The 15,825-nt window shown below is 36.5% G+C and overlaps 1 protein-coding gene across 13 annotated transcripts in view; it reads right to left on the reverse strand.

Annotated features, from left to right (window-relative positions):
- RALGPS1 (Ral GEF with PH domain and SH3 binding motif 1) overlaps positions 1-15,825 on the reverse strand; it is a 120,283-nt gene that overhangs the window by 80,583 nt on the left and 23,875 nt on the right. For all 13 annotated transcript variants that reach the window (XM_056352977.1, XM_056352988.1, XM_056352987.1 and 10 more), the window contains 5 exons: positions 14,032-14,082; positions 9,030-9,113; positions 8,454-8,543; positions 6,689-6,781; positions 4,518-4,644 (listed from right to left, as the gene is read on the reverse strand). In XM_056352977.1, coding sequence (XP_056208952.1) covers positions 4,518-4,644; positions 6,689-6,781; positions 8,454-8,543; positions 9,030-9,113; positions 14,032-14,082 — 445 coding nt within the window. The remainder of the gene's footprint in view (positions 1-4,517; positions 4,645-6,688; positions 6,782-8,453; positions 8,544-9,029; positions 9,114-14,031; positions 14,083-15,825) is intronic.

Here is a 15,825-nt window from a genome sequence, read left to right on the forward strand (position 1 = left end):
AATCTCATGTTGTGGGGTTTTTTCTCTCTCTCTATTTAAAAAAAAAAAAAAAAAAATCGAAGAGCTGTCTGAAAAGACAACAACTGTTAGATGTTTTAACATAGTAGTTTTAACATAGTAAGGAATATATTAATCTCTCATATTGTAGCTTGAGGTTGTAAACATACAGCTGTGTTCATCTGGTTACACAAAGGTTCAACTGCACCTCTTGGGACACAGGGAAAACCTCACTTTAAAAGAGCTGCAACACTGCTCAGTCTTTGCCATCACGAGGGACTGGCTCACTGTGATGTAGGAAACCCAAGGTACGACACATGCAGGACAGGAAGCCTAAAGGAGGTTGGCCAGATACTAGCAGGAATTTCAGATTCAACCCTGTAACCCAGTAACATGGATTTTTTTCCTTTCATTTTCATTATCTGCGTCTTTAAGTAGGTTTGTAACACTTTTGTCCATTTCAGAAATATTTTAAGTTTAATTAAAACTGGCTTGGAGTGATGTTCCAATAACTAGATAGCACCAAAGCACTTCTTACACAAGGCTGTGAGCCAGTTCTATAAACCAGAGTATTTGGATAATTTTAGCAGTTGTTTCACTCCCCAGCATGTTCTCTTGACCATCTCATCTCCAGCTGCCCCAGATGAAATAAGAACTAATATAACTGTCTTGCAGTGAGAGACAAGAGGCTCTACAGCATGAAATGGGTGTCCCATGAACTCTGCTAATCCTCAGAGACTTCATCACTCTCATTCAGTGTTTTAAGTCCACTATTTACTCCTAATCTAGATCAGTCCACTTGTTCATTTAAGCACATTAAAGAAGCTCTTCCATACCTAATATTGTGTCCCTCCAGAAGATAATTATTCACTGAAACAAGTCCCCTTTTAATATTCTCTTTTGATAAGCTAAACATTCCTTCAAACCTGAAAATATTTTCAAAGAAGTTTCTATAACTCATGCCATTTTTTCAACACATTTTAAGTATGGCCATTAGGAATGGCTGTCAAATTTATTTAATAAGAAGTATTTTACATAAGCAGGGCTGACTATTATTCACAGGAATTTGTGCTGGGACTCATGCTGTTCAACATATTCATAAGTGACCTGAAAATGGGAGTGAACAATGGAACAAAAATCTGCTGATATTAACTGATTGAGGCAATTGTTAATTACAGAGCAAAGAGAAGGGCTGACTGACAGGAACTGCAGAGGGATTTATGAGACAAACTGCTTGGGCAATATGACAGAAGATAAAAAAAATATCTAGACAGTGATACATGGGGCTGGGCGGGGAAAACCCTACTTTCCACATAAAACAGAAAGAGCAAATAATTCCCAATAAAGGGAAGAACTTGGGATTATAATAAATAGTTCCTGAAAACAACTTGCTTTTTTGATTGCTACTAAACTTTGAGCTAACAGAATGTTGGGAATTATTAAAGAAAACACAAAAAACTTTCTGAAGTCACTACATAAATGAAACATGCACTTTATCTTGAATTTTGCACGCAGTCCATGTGCACTCTCTTCCCCTAAAAAGGATGTAGAACTGAAATGCTGCCACAAGGTTGTCAGTGATGTCAAGTGGCATCTGTACAAGGCACGATCAAGTAATCTAAGGACTCCTCCTTTTGGAAGAGAGGTAACTGAAGATTTAGTGTGAAGACAACAGATAATGACTGAAGTCCATAATGTCAGGAGTAGCCTCAAGAAACTGCATTGAGAACAACGCAGGATTTATCTAGTGAAGGTAGAAAATGCCACTTTTAGATCGAGGAAAAAAACCAAATGGTACTGGACACAGCTGGGTGCTGTGGATGCAAGGAGTCTGCATGTGTTTAAAGAGAGAGTGCATAAACTCATGGAAGAGAAATCCATTGAGGCATTGACACTCACTAACACAAGGACAGCAATTCTGGCCCAGGAAGCCTATGCAGAAGTCTTGAGCTCTAGTTATCCAGGTATAGTGATTTAAAACCGTACCCTTTTTAGCTCCAGCATCACTATGTCAGCATCACTACCAGCTCAGTCCCTATCACTAAATAAATTCATTAAAGTTCACCAGAAAAAACAGGACCTTGGTTCCCCTCCAACTTCCAGCTAGAGACGCTCTCCAGACATATGCATTATTCATTACAGATGCAGATACAGAATAAGGTACATTTTATGCACATTTAATAAGAAAGCCCCACAGGGAAGAAACAAAATTCTGCTTCCAGTGATCATTTAGGCTACCAAGACAACTATTTTCAGCCAAAAAAATCCAGACAAGAAGTAGCATACACTAAACCAATACAAAAGCAATCATCAACTGGAAGCACTAACAAAACTGTTGTCACACAGGAAGGCTTAATGAAAAGAGGTTGCATGATACGAGCAGTCTGTCCAGATAACAAATCTGAACATGCTTGAAATAGATGGAGGTAAGCTCTGGTATGTCATGCAGACATAGCCTTTTCAGACCTATGCAAACAACCTTGAAGAGAAGATTAGCAGAAAAGATTTTATGTATTTACAGTATGTATTTATGTATTTACAGTATTTTATGATTTTAACTTTGACCAAAATCAAACTGAACTTGAACTCAAAGTTCATTCCTTCAAAGGATGAAGACAGCTTAACAGACTACTGGCAGGACAGCCATACACAAAGGGTACACAAATGCATGAAAATTTTACAGTCCTGAATTTATGCCAGTCTTCCACTTCCTAAATACAAATACAGTAAGTAAAATATTCCCAGCTATTGTTCATATCCTCTGCGTCCTAACCTAGTATACTGCCTTTTCAGCTTTTAAATTAGACTGTCCAGGACAACGCATTTGTCAACATGACTCAGCACATCTGTTTACCAACAGACTGCTGTAAAAGAACAGAACGAAAGCAGTTCTGCAAAGAAAGGGTCTTACCTTTACAGATCTACAGCCCTTGTTTTGGGGAGGAGGGGGGACACAACAACAACAAAAAAAAGACAACCAAAACCACTAAACAACTATCTCCTAACCATTAAAAACAAATGCAATACCATGTGTCAGGCTTTTCTTCTGAAGTATGTGTGTTAAACCAACAGAATAAACAGTGAAAAAGACAAAGGAATTAAGATTCTAAAAAGCCTACTGCGAACTAGATTAAGCTACTGACTGGTTTGAGTGCTTACACATCCACATCCAGGGTTTTTTTTGTAGTCCCTTGGGCATTTTAGGACCACAAATAAGCTTGAGTTGCTAAAAAGCCTATGCAGAGTTTTCCTCATGTATCTTTCTGAAATTATGTGAATGTGTCAGGTTAAGTAAGAAGTAACACAATTATGAGAAGCCTCCTAAGAATACAACACAGTTCTCTAAAAACTGTCATGTATCGTTCCTAGAATACTTAAATTTTATTGTCATACATGCGGCTGTAATTGTAGATCATTAGCTGGAATTCCTATGTCAGGAAAACAACCATTCCTAGTACTTCAGGTAAAGGTGTATTTCACATCTGATTTTGTGGAGTTCATGTGGCTGAAGCACAAGGTTTTTAGATCCCACATCCCTTAGATAAGGGAGAAAGTTGCATTAGAAGTGGAGTCTGTGGTTACACCAATACTTTAAAATGTTTAAGATGTCTCTTTATGGTGTATTCTGTTGCTTATAACTTCATCAAACATTAGTGAATTTTGCTGAGTACCTGTGATGAAAATTCCAGACTTAGTTTGATTTTTCTAAAATATATTTTTTTCTGGAAGTCATATTTACAGAATGTTCAAAACAGGACCATAATTCACATACATGAACTGCTATAGAAAAATCACTGTATTTGTCTTTTCTTGGCACTAGAAAATAATTACAATAAATTATCTTTTTGTTTCTAATATATCGCTTAAAGAAAACATAATTAAATACCTTCTTAGGTTAAGTCCTTCTTTTAAAGACCACATCACTAGAAATATATTCCAGTGTCTGAATGGCCTTGTTTAGTAGGAATCTGGTTCTTGCAGCTTTCCTCAGAAATGCTAGCACAGTTCAGTAACAGGCAGGAACTGAGAGTTAAAAGTGCTGCTGGGGAAATAATGATCTAGTGTGTCTACATGAATAATACTGAAAAGACAAGCCAATCAACTGAATTGACTACTCAGTTTGTATCTGTTTTCAAAGTACTTACAAGAAACTGACACAAACCAAATACAGCTTAAGATACCAAGTTATGAGGTACCTGAAAAAACAACCCTGCAAAAATGAAAGCTACATGACTGAGGTCTTAAATCACACTCAAGACACTTCTGAAACCCAATGCTCTTGCAAATTCTGAAGACACCAAAAGACATACTTGTAGTTTCAGATGTCAGTAGTGCCAAAAAGTCACAGATCCTAGACAGCATATAGCTTAAAAATCTCCACCAGGTCTAATTTTTATAATTAGGAAATGAAGTGAACCATACCTTCTATACAGTGTTCTTCAGGCACACAACATTATATTACATTAGTGCTTGTTGGTCAAAATGAGCTGCAGATAAGTAAAGTAATTCTTCACACTCACCTAAATATGGAATCGTAGGAACCATTTTTAAGCTTCTGATGTACTCCCGTGTCCTTTTATAATTATCTTCCTTAGACAGTAAATAGTCTAACTTCTCAAAGGTGGTCTTGTCTTTGCGATTCAAAAGCTACACAGAAAAAATGAAGATCATAAAATGTTAAAAGGCGAATCCACACAAAGACAACAATAAATAATAAAATGTGTGGAATAATTTTTACCACAGTAAAAAAAAGCATAGTCAAGATTATATTCATCATCACTACCCAAACAGCACAATATTTGCAAATGTGCTGCCTGTTAAAAAAAAAAAACCAAACAGCAATTCAGCATGTCTTCAGATATGAACAAATACGATTATTTCTGAAGGGTTTATCAATTATTCATATATCACTACCTCAGAGTTTTGAATAACCTCAGCAATATTACATTTTTAGAAGGAAAAACATATGTTATTATACAGTCACTAACATTCTCATAGTTTATCAGAATTGCTCAAAATTCTTTTAATTTGAAGGTAGAAATATCAATGGAAAACACTCTAAATGCAAATTGTGCCATTTCAACAATGCCTTATTAAATTATGATAAAACATTTTGGGAAAAAGCGTAAGGAAAGGAAATCTCTATGGTACTAAAATCTCTTTTCTATTACTGGACTTACTACAGAAAAAACAGAAAAATATTTAGCAATGCGAAAGATCCTAAAGTGACAGAAGATTGAAAAGTAAACATGAAATATGCAACTGTAGCTACAGAAACAGATTCCCTATTTCAGCTGTTTTCAGAAACACCATCGATGCTTTAAAGATGATTTTAAAAGCCAGCTGAGTCAGAATAGAGTGGAGAATTGCAGCACCGTACGCTGGGTCTTGCAGTTGTACTTTCTGACAACAGGCAGCTGTTCCACAGCACGTTTCTTAACACAGCTCTTACTCTGTGAAATTCCACCGCTTGTAGCACAGGGCTGTAAGCCTGGCTGTTCTGTCTCTGGAGAGCTGTGCGCCTGCCCTTGTTGTACGAAGATGGCAGCGGGTAGGCAGGAGTTCACTGCTTCCCTCCACGCGGGGCTGGGCTGGGGTCCCCGCAGGCAGCTGCGAGGGGAGCCCCCAGGCCCCTGCAGGCCGGGGCAGTGCTCACCGCAGCACAGTTAAATAAAAAGTAATGCAAGAGGTCCAAGAGTGAAAAGATTTCAGAATAATTTGGCTGTTTTCTTTCTAAACAGCCCTGAAAATTCCTTGAGGCCCTAATGGCACGGTGTGGTGTTTTTCAGCTACTGTGCTGACAAAGAGCCTCACGCCTCTTCAGGTCCAATTCAGATGATTCACACGCTTAGTTTCACACGTGAACAATTTTCCCTATTTAAGTTCCAACTTCATCAAGCTGCTCAAAACAGCAGGCACTTACGTTTTCACTAGACTATAGCCTAATTCTGAGCAATCAAACCATTACAAAGCTACAGGCATTTTAAAGACATAACAAACTTAGGTAAGTGTTAAGTATAGCTATCTTTATTTATCAGATCTGAACAGTTAATGTGATCCTTGGGTGGAAAACTAAATTAACAAGAATTACCTAATCCTTTGTATATTTAAAGATTATGGCAGGACTGCACTGTAATTGTGTATTCCACTTCAAAGACATAGCAAAACCTACAGTACATTTAAATAAGATATTCTGCCCTTAAGAGAACAAATTTCTGAAAAAGAAATTATCAATGCTTTTTATTTCCAAAAAAAATGAAAACTGAAATGCATTGTACAATAATCACAAAATTAATGCTCCTCTATTTGTAATAGACCTTTTTTCTTCCTTCCCTTTAGGGAATGTATTAATGACACACACGATGATTTGGATAATGGGCTACTGATACACACTCTTTAGGAGGGTCTTCTAAGATTACTCATCAACTAAAGTCCTCTTGAGCATATAATCAGTGGCTTCTAGAACAGACAGAAAAACAGGAAACTACTTACAGGAAAAAAAATAGGCAGCCATTTAAACTCTGCTTTCACAAAACATGTAACAGATCACTACTTCTGCTATGATGATACCACAAAAACAAGAACATAAAGAATCCTCTTCCACAGCATGCAATTTGACAATTCAGAAGAGTTCAGGAAAGCCTCAAAATTCAAACAAGACAGAAAAGACAATGGCCAAGAAATAACTTACGGCCCAGGTTTTGGTCAGTCTGAAGATAGGTGCACTTTGCAGGGCTGATACCACGGACATGAGAGAATGAAGGTTATTCAGTTCTAGAAGCTTCTGAAAAAAGTGAATAACAACTTTTAGCACATCAAAAAGGGAAGCTGCAGTAATCTCAAAGTTGCATTAATAAAATACAAAGTTTTCATCAATGACTGCAGAAAACACCAACTACCCAATGCGGTCAATGTGCAAAATTCTTAAGACCACTTTAGCAGTTACAAATTTTCCAAATATTCTCCTCAAAATAACAGGCATTTCAGCTGTGATCATACAAATTGTATTTAATTTTAATTTATTATTTTCTAAGGCTGTTCCTCCAGGAACATAGAAAGTACAAAAATATTCTATGATGCATTGTTCTTGAAAATGAGTAGAATATGGAAATTAAAAATTTAATCAAGCCAAAACCATCAACCAAGTATGCTGATGACCCTTTCAGAATTAATACAACTTCTTAATTTGTAATCTGTTTTACAGGACAAATTTTCCTCACTTCAACGTACTTTCAATTCACTCTGTGTTGACAATTACTCAAAACACACTGATCTCAAAAGAGGTAATACTGTGGAATAAAGTTGTCTTAAATGATAAAGTTTCCACAACATAGATCCAGAAAGATAGAAAACTTGAGAACGGTTGCCATGTAGCTTCTTCATAAATCTTAAAAAGAGGCTGGATTCATTCTTGAGCAATCAATATACTCATTGCTCAGGAACATTTGAGGGGTATCTCGATTTTACAGAGGGAAAAGAAGTAAAGGGAAAAAAGAAAAAAAGGCGGCAGTGTTTTCCTTTTTACCGGGGGGGGGGGGGGGGGGGGGGGGGCGGGAAATCAACCCCAAACACAAAAAACAACCCTCTTATTTCCAAGAGCAACCTAGCACCTTTAAGATGACCATTCTCCTAGTACCTGGACTAGGCATTTGTGCCAGGAACTCATTCTGCATAAGCACAAAACTGCCAAGTAAACTGATTGGAAATATTCACAATACAAAAAAACTAACTAACTAACTATTACATGGGAAATGTTATTCTAATACCCACACACATACACACAATTTCACATACACAAGATTAGCACTCAGGCCTTTGATCCAAGTGCTGTTGTCTTACTAGTATTAGTAAGTGTCACAAAAGGTCATACAAAACAGAATGACCTCAGGTCATGAAGCAGAAAAATATTTTTTTAAATAAATAGATTTTTTTAAAAGTTAAGAATGACTTGTAAAATGCAGTGTTCAAGCTCATTACAATAACTGAGCTTTAACAGCAGTGCTTCATACCAGTAACTACATGTTACAGGTAGGAATACAAGTCTCACAATAGCCATTTTAGAAGCAAGAGATTTCTTTTCATAGAAGGTAAGTTTGAATGAGGGAAGACAAAAACCAGAACAGTTTACAACCATGTTCAGTGTTGGCAACACATAGCTGGCCGTCAACAAGACAAACCACTTTTAAACTTGTCAGGCAAAGGCAGAAGAGGACTTACACTGAACTGGGTAGTTTTATTTAACCGAGTATAAACAACAGATTTTCTTTTGACTTATGACAGATATTCTTATGACTATAAACAGTCATACCTTTATCTTATTCACGTGGTACAACATTGTAGATATGCTAAAAAAGAACGTTACCCTCTGTAATCCAACAACAGTTCATAGGAGTTGTGCAGAAACAAACAAAAAGGAAATAAGATTTTGAATGATAGTACAAGGAAGTTGCACTTACTTTAGCTATTTTCACAAAATGGCTCAATATTTCTGCCCTTATTTTTAAGGTCTGTGCTGTTAATATTTCTCGTACAACCCAGAAACTGACCTATAAAGTAAACACATATAACTGAATTTATTTACAAAAAAATTGCTTTATCAGATGAAATATTTGTATACTTTTATGATGCTCCAGGGAGGAAACAGGGTAAGGAAAGAAGAGTTCTGACCCCATGAATTCTCATCTATATAGCTGCAATTACTGAAGAGCATTACCACTGGATGTAAGAAGCAGGCAGAGAGGTGAGGTAACATGAAGATAACTGAATGAGCAGGTGAAACATAGAAAAAGGAGGAAAAGAATTGCTAATGTTGTACCATGACAGATCAGCAAAAATTAGGAACCAATGGTCTCGAGGAATAACAAGAAAATTTAGACAATGCAAATGAGAACAGGAACTGCCATTTTAAAATTTTAGGTGTGTTTTTCAAAATGAAGATTATGTTTTAATTCACAGGAGTAGTTCTATTTAACTTCATACTCAAAGACAACTGTCAAACAGTACCTGCTCATCACAGTAATCTAATAATTTACCTGGTTAAACCTCCTAGTAAAGGCAACAATATTTGGAGCGAGGATATGTTTTTCTTTCTTATTCCATCCGCAGCTGGCTAGTTCCTAGAAAACACATTTAGAAATTTATTAAAAATTAGTAATGTTGAAAAACATTTAAAAGTGTAAAAAATGACAGAAGCACCTATCAGGTAACTACTAAAACCAACCCAAGGTACCAATTCGATGCCAACTAGTCTAACTGAACACCTCTGTGTTTTCCTGATATAATCTGTATATTCTCCTGATACCAGAAAAAATAGGCATCATTATGAATATTCAGATACAGAGGGACTGTATCAGCCATAACTGATGTCTCTGAAGTTTCATTCTACATTGATTATTTCAGGCCAGGGTTCTCTCATACAAGCAACTTGGCAGACACTGCAGTAAAGACTTTGCTAGTGTATAATCTTACCTGGTTCAAAACTGAAGCTAAACACATCCATGAAAGATATTTGAAGTAGTTCAAAGTGTACAAAATTCAGCTGTGCAACTAGAGGTGGGAACCTAGCTATTTTTCCTGAATGTCAACCTCATTATTACATTTAATAAAACACCCATGAATACACCACAGTTTGGCATATTCAATCCCTAATTTGTTTTTATTAAAATGTGAGATCTAAAGCATTTGAACAACACTATTATGCAATTTTAATATTACTGTTTACAGTAGTTACTAACTAATTAAAAAAAAAGCTGACATCTCTGTACGTGATACTCAAGACTTAATTTATCATTTGAAAAAGGCTGCACAGTAACCATCTTAAGTCTGAAGGTCTTCTGGTGGATAGAAGGTTGGGGTTAGAACTCTGTTTTACTTTGATTTTTATTTTTTGGCCTGTTTTTTAAGCCATAAATGTTTAGCCCGACCTGACTGGAGTGTGGCATGTACTTAAGAATGCAGATTAGTACTTTGATGCTAATAAAGCAAAAAGTTGTCAGTAGGTTGCACAGTTCAGTCACAGTATATAAAACAAATTCTTGAATGCTCTTTCATTATGGTGACTACTTTGAAGTCAACCCAGTTAAAAATAATAAGAAAAATCACAACTTCTGTTGTATGCCCATAACCGCAAATAATCAATTTCAATGCACAATAAAATCCCAGCGCTCCATGGCAAAAAATAATCTTTTGCTGGAACTGCAAAATAAATAGTAGAAATTCCTGTGGGACGTATAAAGTAAACAGAAGAGCTAAAAAGCAGGTTAATGATTTTCTCCTTGAATAAACTGTATTAAATTATGCATCAAAAGAAATATGTAATTACAGTTACAAATTTGATTTAGCGAGAAGGAAAGTGTCCATTTTCCAATAGTTATTTCAGGCAGTTCCAAATATATTTAGACAGCTTGGCTCTTTTTAATTAGAGATTCAAGTTACCACATATCTATACAGTCTTTATATTCAGATCTGACAAGTGGTGTATACATACATACATACTGGAAATGAGTTCTCTGTAACACCAGTTCTAAATCACTCTTCTGTTTTTAGAACCACAAATTTCAATCAAAATGTTGTTCAACTTTCCAAATGTATGCTATTAACTTTAGACATCTTCACACGAAAAGGCAGAATCAGCCAAAGAGAATTTTGCCTCTGAAAAGCACTTTCTACAGTCTGATAAATGAAATACACTCTCAGGATACAGAGGTCTGCATGTTCTTCCGTGAGCACAAGAAAAGCATTTCCAGTTCCAAACATATTTTGTATCCCAATCTTCCAGCATTTAAGCCTTCTGCAGATAAAAATGCCAATTCACATCTGTCAAGACACAGATTCTCCACATGATTTGTGCACATCTGGTCTTAAGAGTCTGGAAATTACATGTTTATGTGGAAAAATCTCAGTCACTCTACTAGGGACAGCAAAATTTACATTTCTCAGAAAAGTGGAAGAGGTCGGCAATCTAAGGATTTTAAGCAGTTGCCAGAGGCCTAGTGAGCAACAATGGAAAATCCTGTGCCTGGTAAAATCGTTTGACTAGGTTTAAAATTGGGACAGAATAGGAAAGTTGATAAGAGTAAGTGATCCAATGTGCCTCTGACAAATTTTTCTTACACTGTTGAAATGTACTGTGTTCTGGAATTACACATCATCTTTTTGTACAGAAGGATGCAGGCAATTTCCTCAGTGCACAGAGTCACAAGAAACTTTCCAATCAAGCGTGCAAGAAAACCTTGAAATGTGTGGAGATTGCAATTTCCAGGACTTTGAAAAAAGCCTAAATAAAGTTATGCAGAAATAAGCATAATTATTTCTGCCAGAGAACAAAAAATTGTTAATCAGATGTCCTCTTACTGAACCCTTCGAAGTAACATGCAAATATGGTTTTTTAGTAATAGCTCAAGCAAAAAAAAAAAGCCTCAGCAAATGCTAGGTTTAAAGGATGTTTGTGTGTTTGAGATAAGACCTAGCAACCGGAACTTTAAAATCTTAAGTTTTCCATCCATGCATAAGCTCATGTTAAAGGCTAAAACTTGAAGAAAAAGCAATGTAACACTCTACCTCCAAACCCAAAATTCAACAGGTAGCTCACCAAAGCAGCCAGCCCAGTGGCTGCTGATGAAGGCAACCTCCTCTGTGCAGAGCTCTGCCCCGAAGCTTAGCCACATGGCACCTAGCAAAGCATTTCAGCCGCTCCAGGCTTCCTTCTCGGCCCCCTTTCTAGCCCAGGAAACTGGAAGCGCTCCCTCTCACAGCCAGCTACATGTCCACCATCACTCCTGCGTACAAAAGCTGATCCCACAGAGAAACTGCAACCACCTTGCACAAGCAAATACAAAAGAAGAAGTAGGGACCGAACTCTGCCTTCATCATACCCAGCAACATAATAAACCAAGTATCACACAACACCAGTTTTAGTCAGGATATTGGCCTTTACTTCTTCCACGCAGCACACAGACACCAAAGGGCAGCTCTGACAAGGTGCATCCCAGGGTACAAGGGTGGGCAGCTGCCTGGCAGCGCGAGAGCCAGCGACACCTGCATGCCGCTGCAGGGCCCAGGGCAGCCCTGCACAGGGCATCCACGCTTATGGACACGGGACAACGAACACACCAACTTCATTTAAACAGCTATGGGGCCTCACACAAATGCAGACAAATACAGACAACACATTAATACATGATCCGACTGGAAAATTTTAACCATCTTAGCCTAGTACCTTACCTAGTAACAAGAGTCAGGTAGATGACAAATACACAGGCTATACTTTGCTTTAAACCCTAGTCCTACAGCTAGCAGAATTTCAGGACAGGAGCAGTTGTTTTAATTGTTTGTTTGCAAAAAGTAATTATATTGGCAATTCCAGCAAGACTAAAGTTGGAAAATACAATTTCAAACTAATAACTTTGTGGCAACTACTACTTCTACGTAGACTTGTATTCTGACAGAAACTGAACATATGATGTTAGGTTTTTTTCTGGTCGTTTCTCACCAAGTTACATCTCTCTGCCAATCCCTCAGAGTAGTATTTCAGGAAATTTAATTTCTAAAAGACAAAATGAAGCAATGACAAAGGAAAAGAACAGCAAATGAATTTTGGGTTTGGAGGGGTTTTTTGTACAAAATTCTATGGCACATATTTCATAGCAATTAAAGCAAATGCAAAATTCATTTTAAATATGAACATCTAAGTTTTGTGGTTTATTTTGTATTAATTCATCTCCTCAGGGTATCACATTACCTCTGGTTTTGGCGAGACCTTCACTTTGGTCTAACTGATGTTTTTCTTCACAAAATTTTCTCATAAAAAAGCATCTATGTATCTATTTGCAAATACTGATATATTTGCATTAACAGATTTTTCTACAGGTACTGCTATTTTTTTATTGCATTGCTCATTTGCCATTTTTTTCTTTCAGTAAAAAACAGACTTCCTGACTGCCTGGAGAACACATGTAATTTCAGAAGCATGAAAGTGTTTTCACCTACAAAACTGTCTTGGTGTTCTTGAAAAAAATATAAATTAATCTGACAGGAAGGCCAAACAGCAGATAGATTAATTTTTCTTTCCTGTACTTTCTCAAAATAGAAGGCTTCTAATCTCTCTGAACCACTGTAACATATGATGAATTGTTTTGTTAGTGACCAGATTAGACGGATGAGCACCTTCCAAACTGGACTGCCCTTTCTGATGCCAAAAATTCAGTTCTGCTAACATTATAGGTGGGTTTTTTGTCCTTTATGTATTCATGATACTTCACCTAGGCACAGAATAAAGACAATAAAGCTTAATGGATCTAAGGGTATGTCGTTATATTAAAGAACATGAAGCTGGAAACATGCAATTCTTGTACCTTTTGCAGAAAAGAAGATTATTTTCTCAAAATACTATGTGATAACATATGACTTTTACGCAAGTTTAACATTCTGCTATCTACCGTCATTCATTTATAAAATTCTTGGTTCTGATTTTCAAATATCTATGTTAACTTTCATTGTTTTTTCTCAACGGGCCTCAAGTTTCTCTCTGTGCCTTTCTTAAAAGGTTAAAAAAATAAAGGACACTAATACATTAACTTTTAAGGGTTTGGGCTGATTTACTCCCTCAGAACTGGATCTTAGACATGAGAGTACAAATTAAAAAAATTTACCAAGCAGCTGATACAACCTAAAATACAGGCTACAACTAGAGGCAGAAGTCAAACTCTGAAATCAGGTGTGAGTTGAAAAAACAGGAGCAGAAGGCAGAGTAGAGAATTTTGACATTTGATAAATTTATCCTGAAGAAACACTCAACACAAAGCAGGACTGAAGATTTCCAGAAAAAGCATAGTCTTCTCTTTTGGCAATAGATGACAAATCAAAGTAAATCAGGCTGGGTTACAGATTCACAGTGCTAACAAGGAATACGCCTAGAAGAATATTAGTGCAGTGCAAGAAGTTGAGCATTTCTGAATGAAAAAACATTACTTAAATGGCTACATTTCCTCAGGCACTGAATTCCAGGAGGCAAGCAGATAGTTTAAGAAAACCTACCTCAGGCTGTATAGCTTTAAATACTGGCACATCCATCAATGTAATCTGGCTCTGCAATAATGATACAATTTAAAATAATGTAATACAAAGAGTTAACAATCATGTATTTACACCTGCCCTTCAGTAACTACCAACCACAGTCACATGTTCTCCATAGACCAGAAGTGACTGGCAGCGAACCCAGCCTGCCCTGTCCAGGCTAACCCACCACAAGCAGGATTCTCCATCACCCCGAGCACCACATGTCACCATATGCTCCTACCGTTACCAGCTGTAACCAAGTGAAGCTTTTGAGGAAAAACCCACGTTTGGGAGTCTTTGTGTCAAGTCAATGAAGGACCCAAACAGTGATGGCAGGAAGAAGAATTTGCCTTTCACACAGAAAACAGCAAACATTTCACATGCACTGGGTTGAAAGGCAATAAAGCACTATGATGTGCTAATTAGTCATGATTGGAAGATGCTTTAAATACAGAGATTTTTAGTCTCTGATGAGCATGTCCTGATAAGACATTATAATGGTTTCAAAGCCAATGATTTTGAAGGAAAAAAAAAAAGCTTATAGAACATTTTTAGCATCTCAGTGATAAGATACTTGAATTGCTTCAAGTGATCAAATGACATTATGTATTTGGTAGTTATGTAAATTATGTCTAACCAATAAGTACTTCAATTATACGTTAGTGTATAAACCTAGAAAGCTTTTAACTTTGTAATTTACATGACTGAATGCATTAAAGAAAGCGTCAAAGAACACTTCTTTGGATCTTTCCCCAGAAAATCTTCTCTGTTGGCCACTTTGTTACACTAAATCCTAAACAGCAAAAACTTGCTAATCCCCTCTCAAAATGCTCATTTGACTCCACTAATTAAGAATAACTATCTATTTAAATGTAACTTTAATTAGGTTTCTACTATTTACTATGATTCCTCAGACATGAGCCTAGAAGTTAGAGGTCCATAAAATTTGACAGACCTGAAAAAAATTTTCTTCTGTAAGTTGCTGATTTACACTATCTCTTGCTTTTATATTATGCTAAGTCAAAGATTTTGCCACAAAGCCCTAGATGACCACTCTTTGCAGCCAACAGTTTTGTGATTTATACTTCAGAAGAATGTTTGGATATTGCCAAACTCAGACTCACTAGGATCTCGTTCTGGTCCTAGAAAAACTAGTTACATACATGTTTGCAACTTCTTGTCTCCTACTAAGATGCACAAGAGAGGCTCCAAAAAGTTGACTATAAGCCATACTACGTGACATTAATAAAGTTTTCAGCAAGAATTAGTAATCATTTCAACAACACACAGGTTCAATCAATACCACCAAAATGGTGAAAACAAAATTCAGTAGTATTGACAAGCTGTTGGTCTTTTCATTATGTATGTTATTACGACCAGGGAATTTCTCCTCAGCTGCTGCTAATTTTTAAAAAGGAACACAACACACTAAAGTTGAAAGTGACCTTAACTTGGATCCAGTACTGAAAATGCGTTATTAAGGAACGCAAATAGTTTCTCGCTACAACCTTCTTTCCCGCTTTTAAAAAACTGATTTTTCTGAGAAACTGACATTTCAGCAGAAAAGATGAGAATTTGTGGTTTCAATTTAAAAAAGGAAAAAAAAGAAAGAATCACCAACTGTGGATAACACCTTTAAACCTATGCTAGCATCTTCTAAAACACTAAATGAACTTCAAATGGCTTTACACAGAAAAACAAATACACTGTGTTAGGTCAGTACCAAATGATTAAATCCCAAGACATGTTTACTTCATTAAAAGTTCTTATAAT

Source organism: Falco biarmicus, chromosome 9, assembly GCF_023638135.1.
Source record: "Falco biarmicus isolate bFalBia1 chromosome 9, bFalBia1.pri, whole genome shotgun sequence".
In the NCBI taxonomy this organism is placed as follows: domain Eukaryota; kingdom Metazoa; phylum Chordata; class Aves; order Falconiformes; family Falconidae; genus Falco; species Falco biarmicus.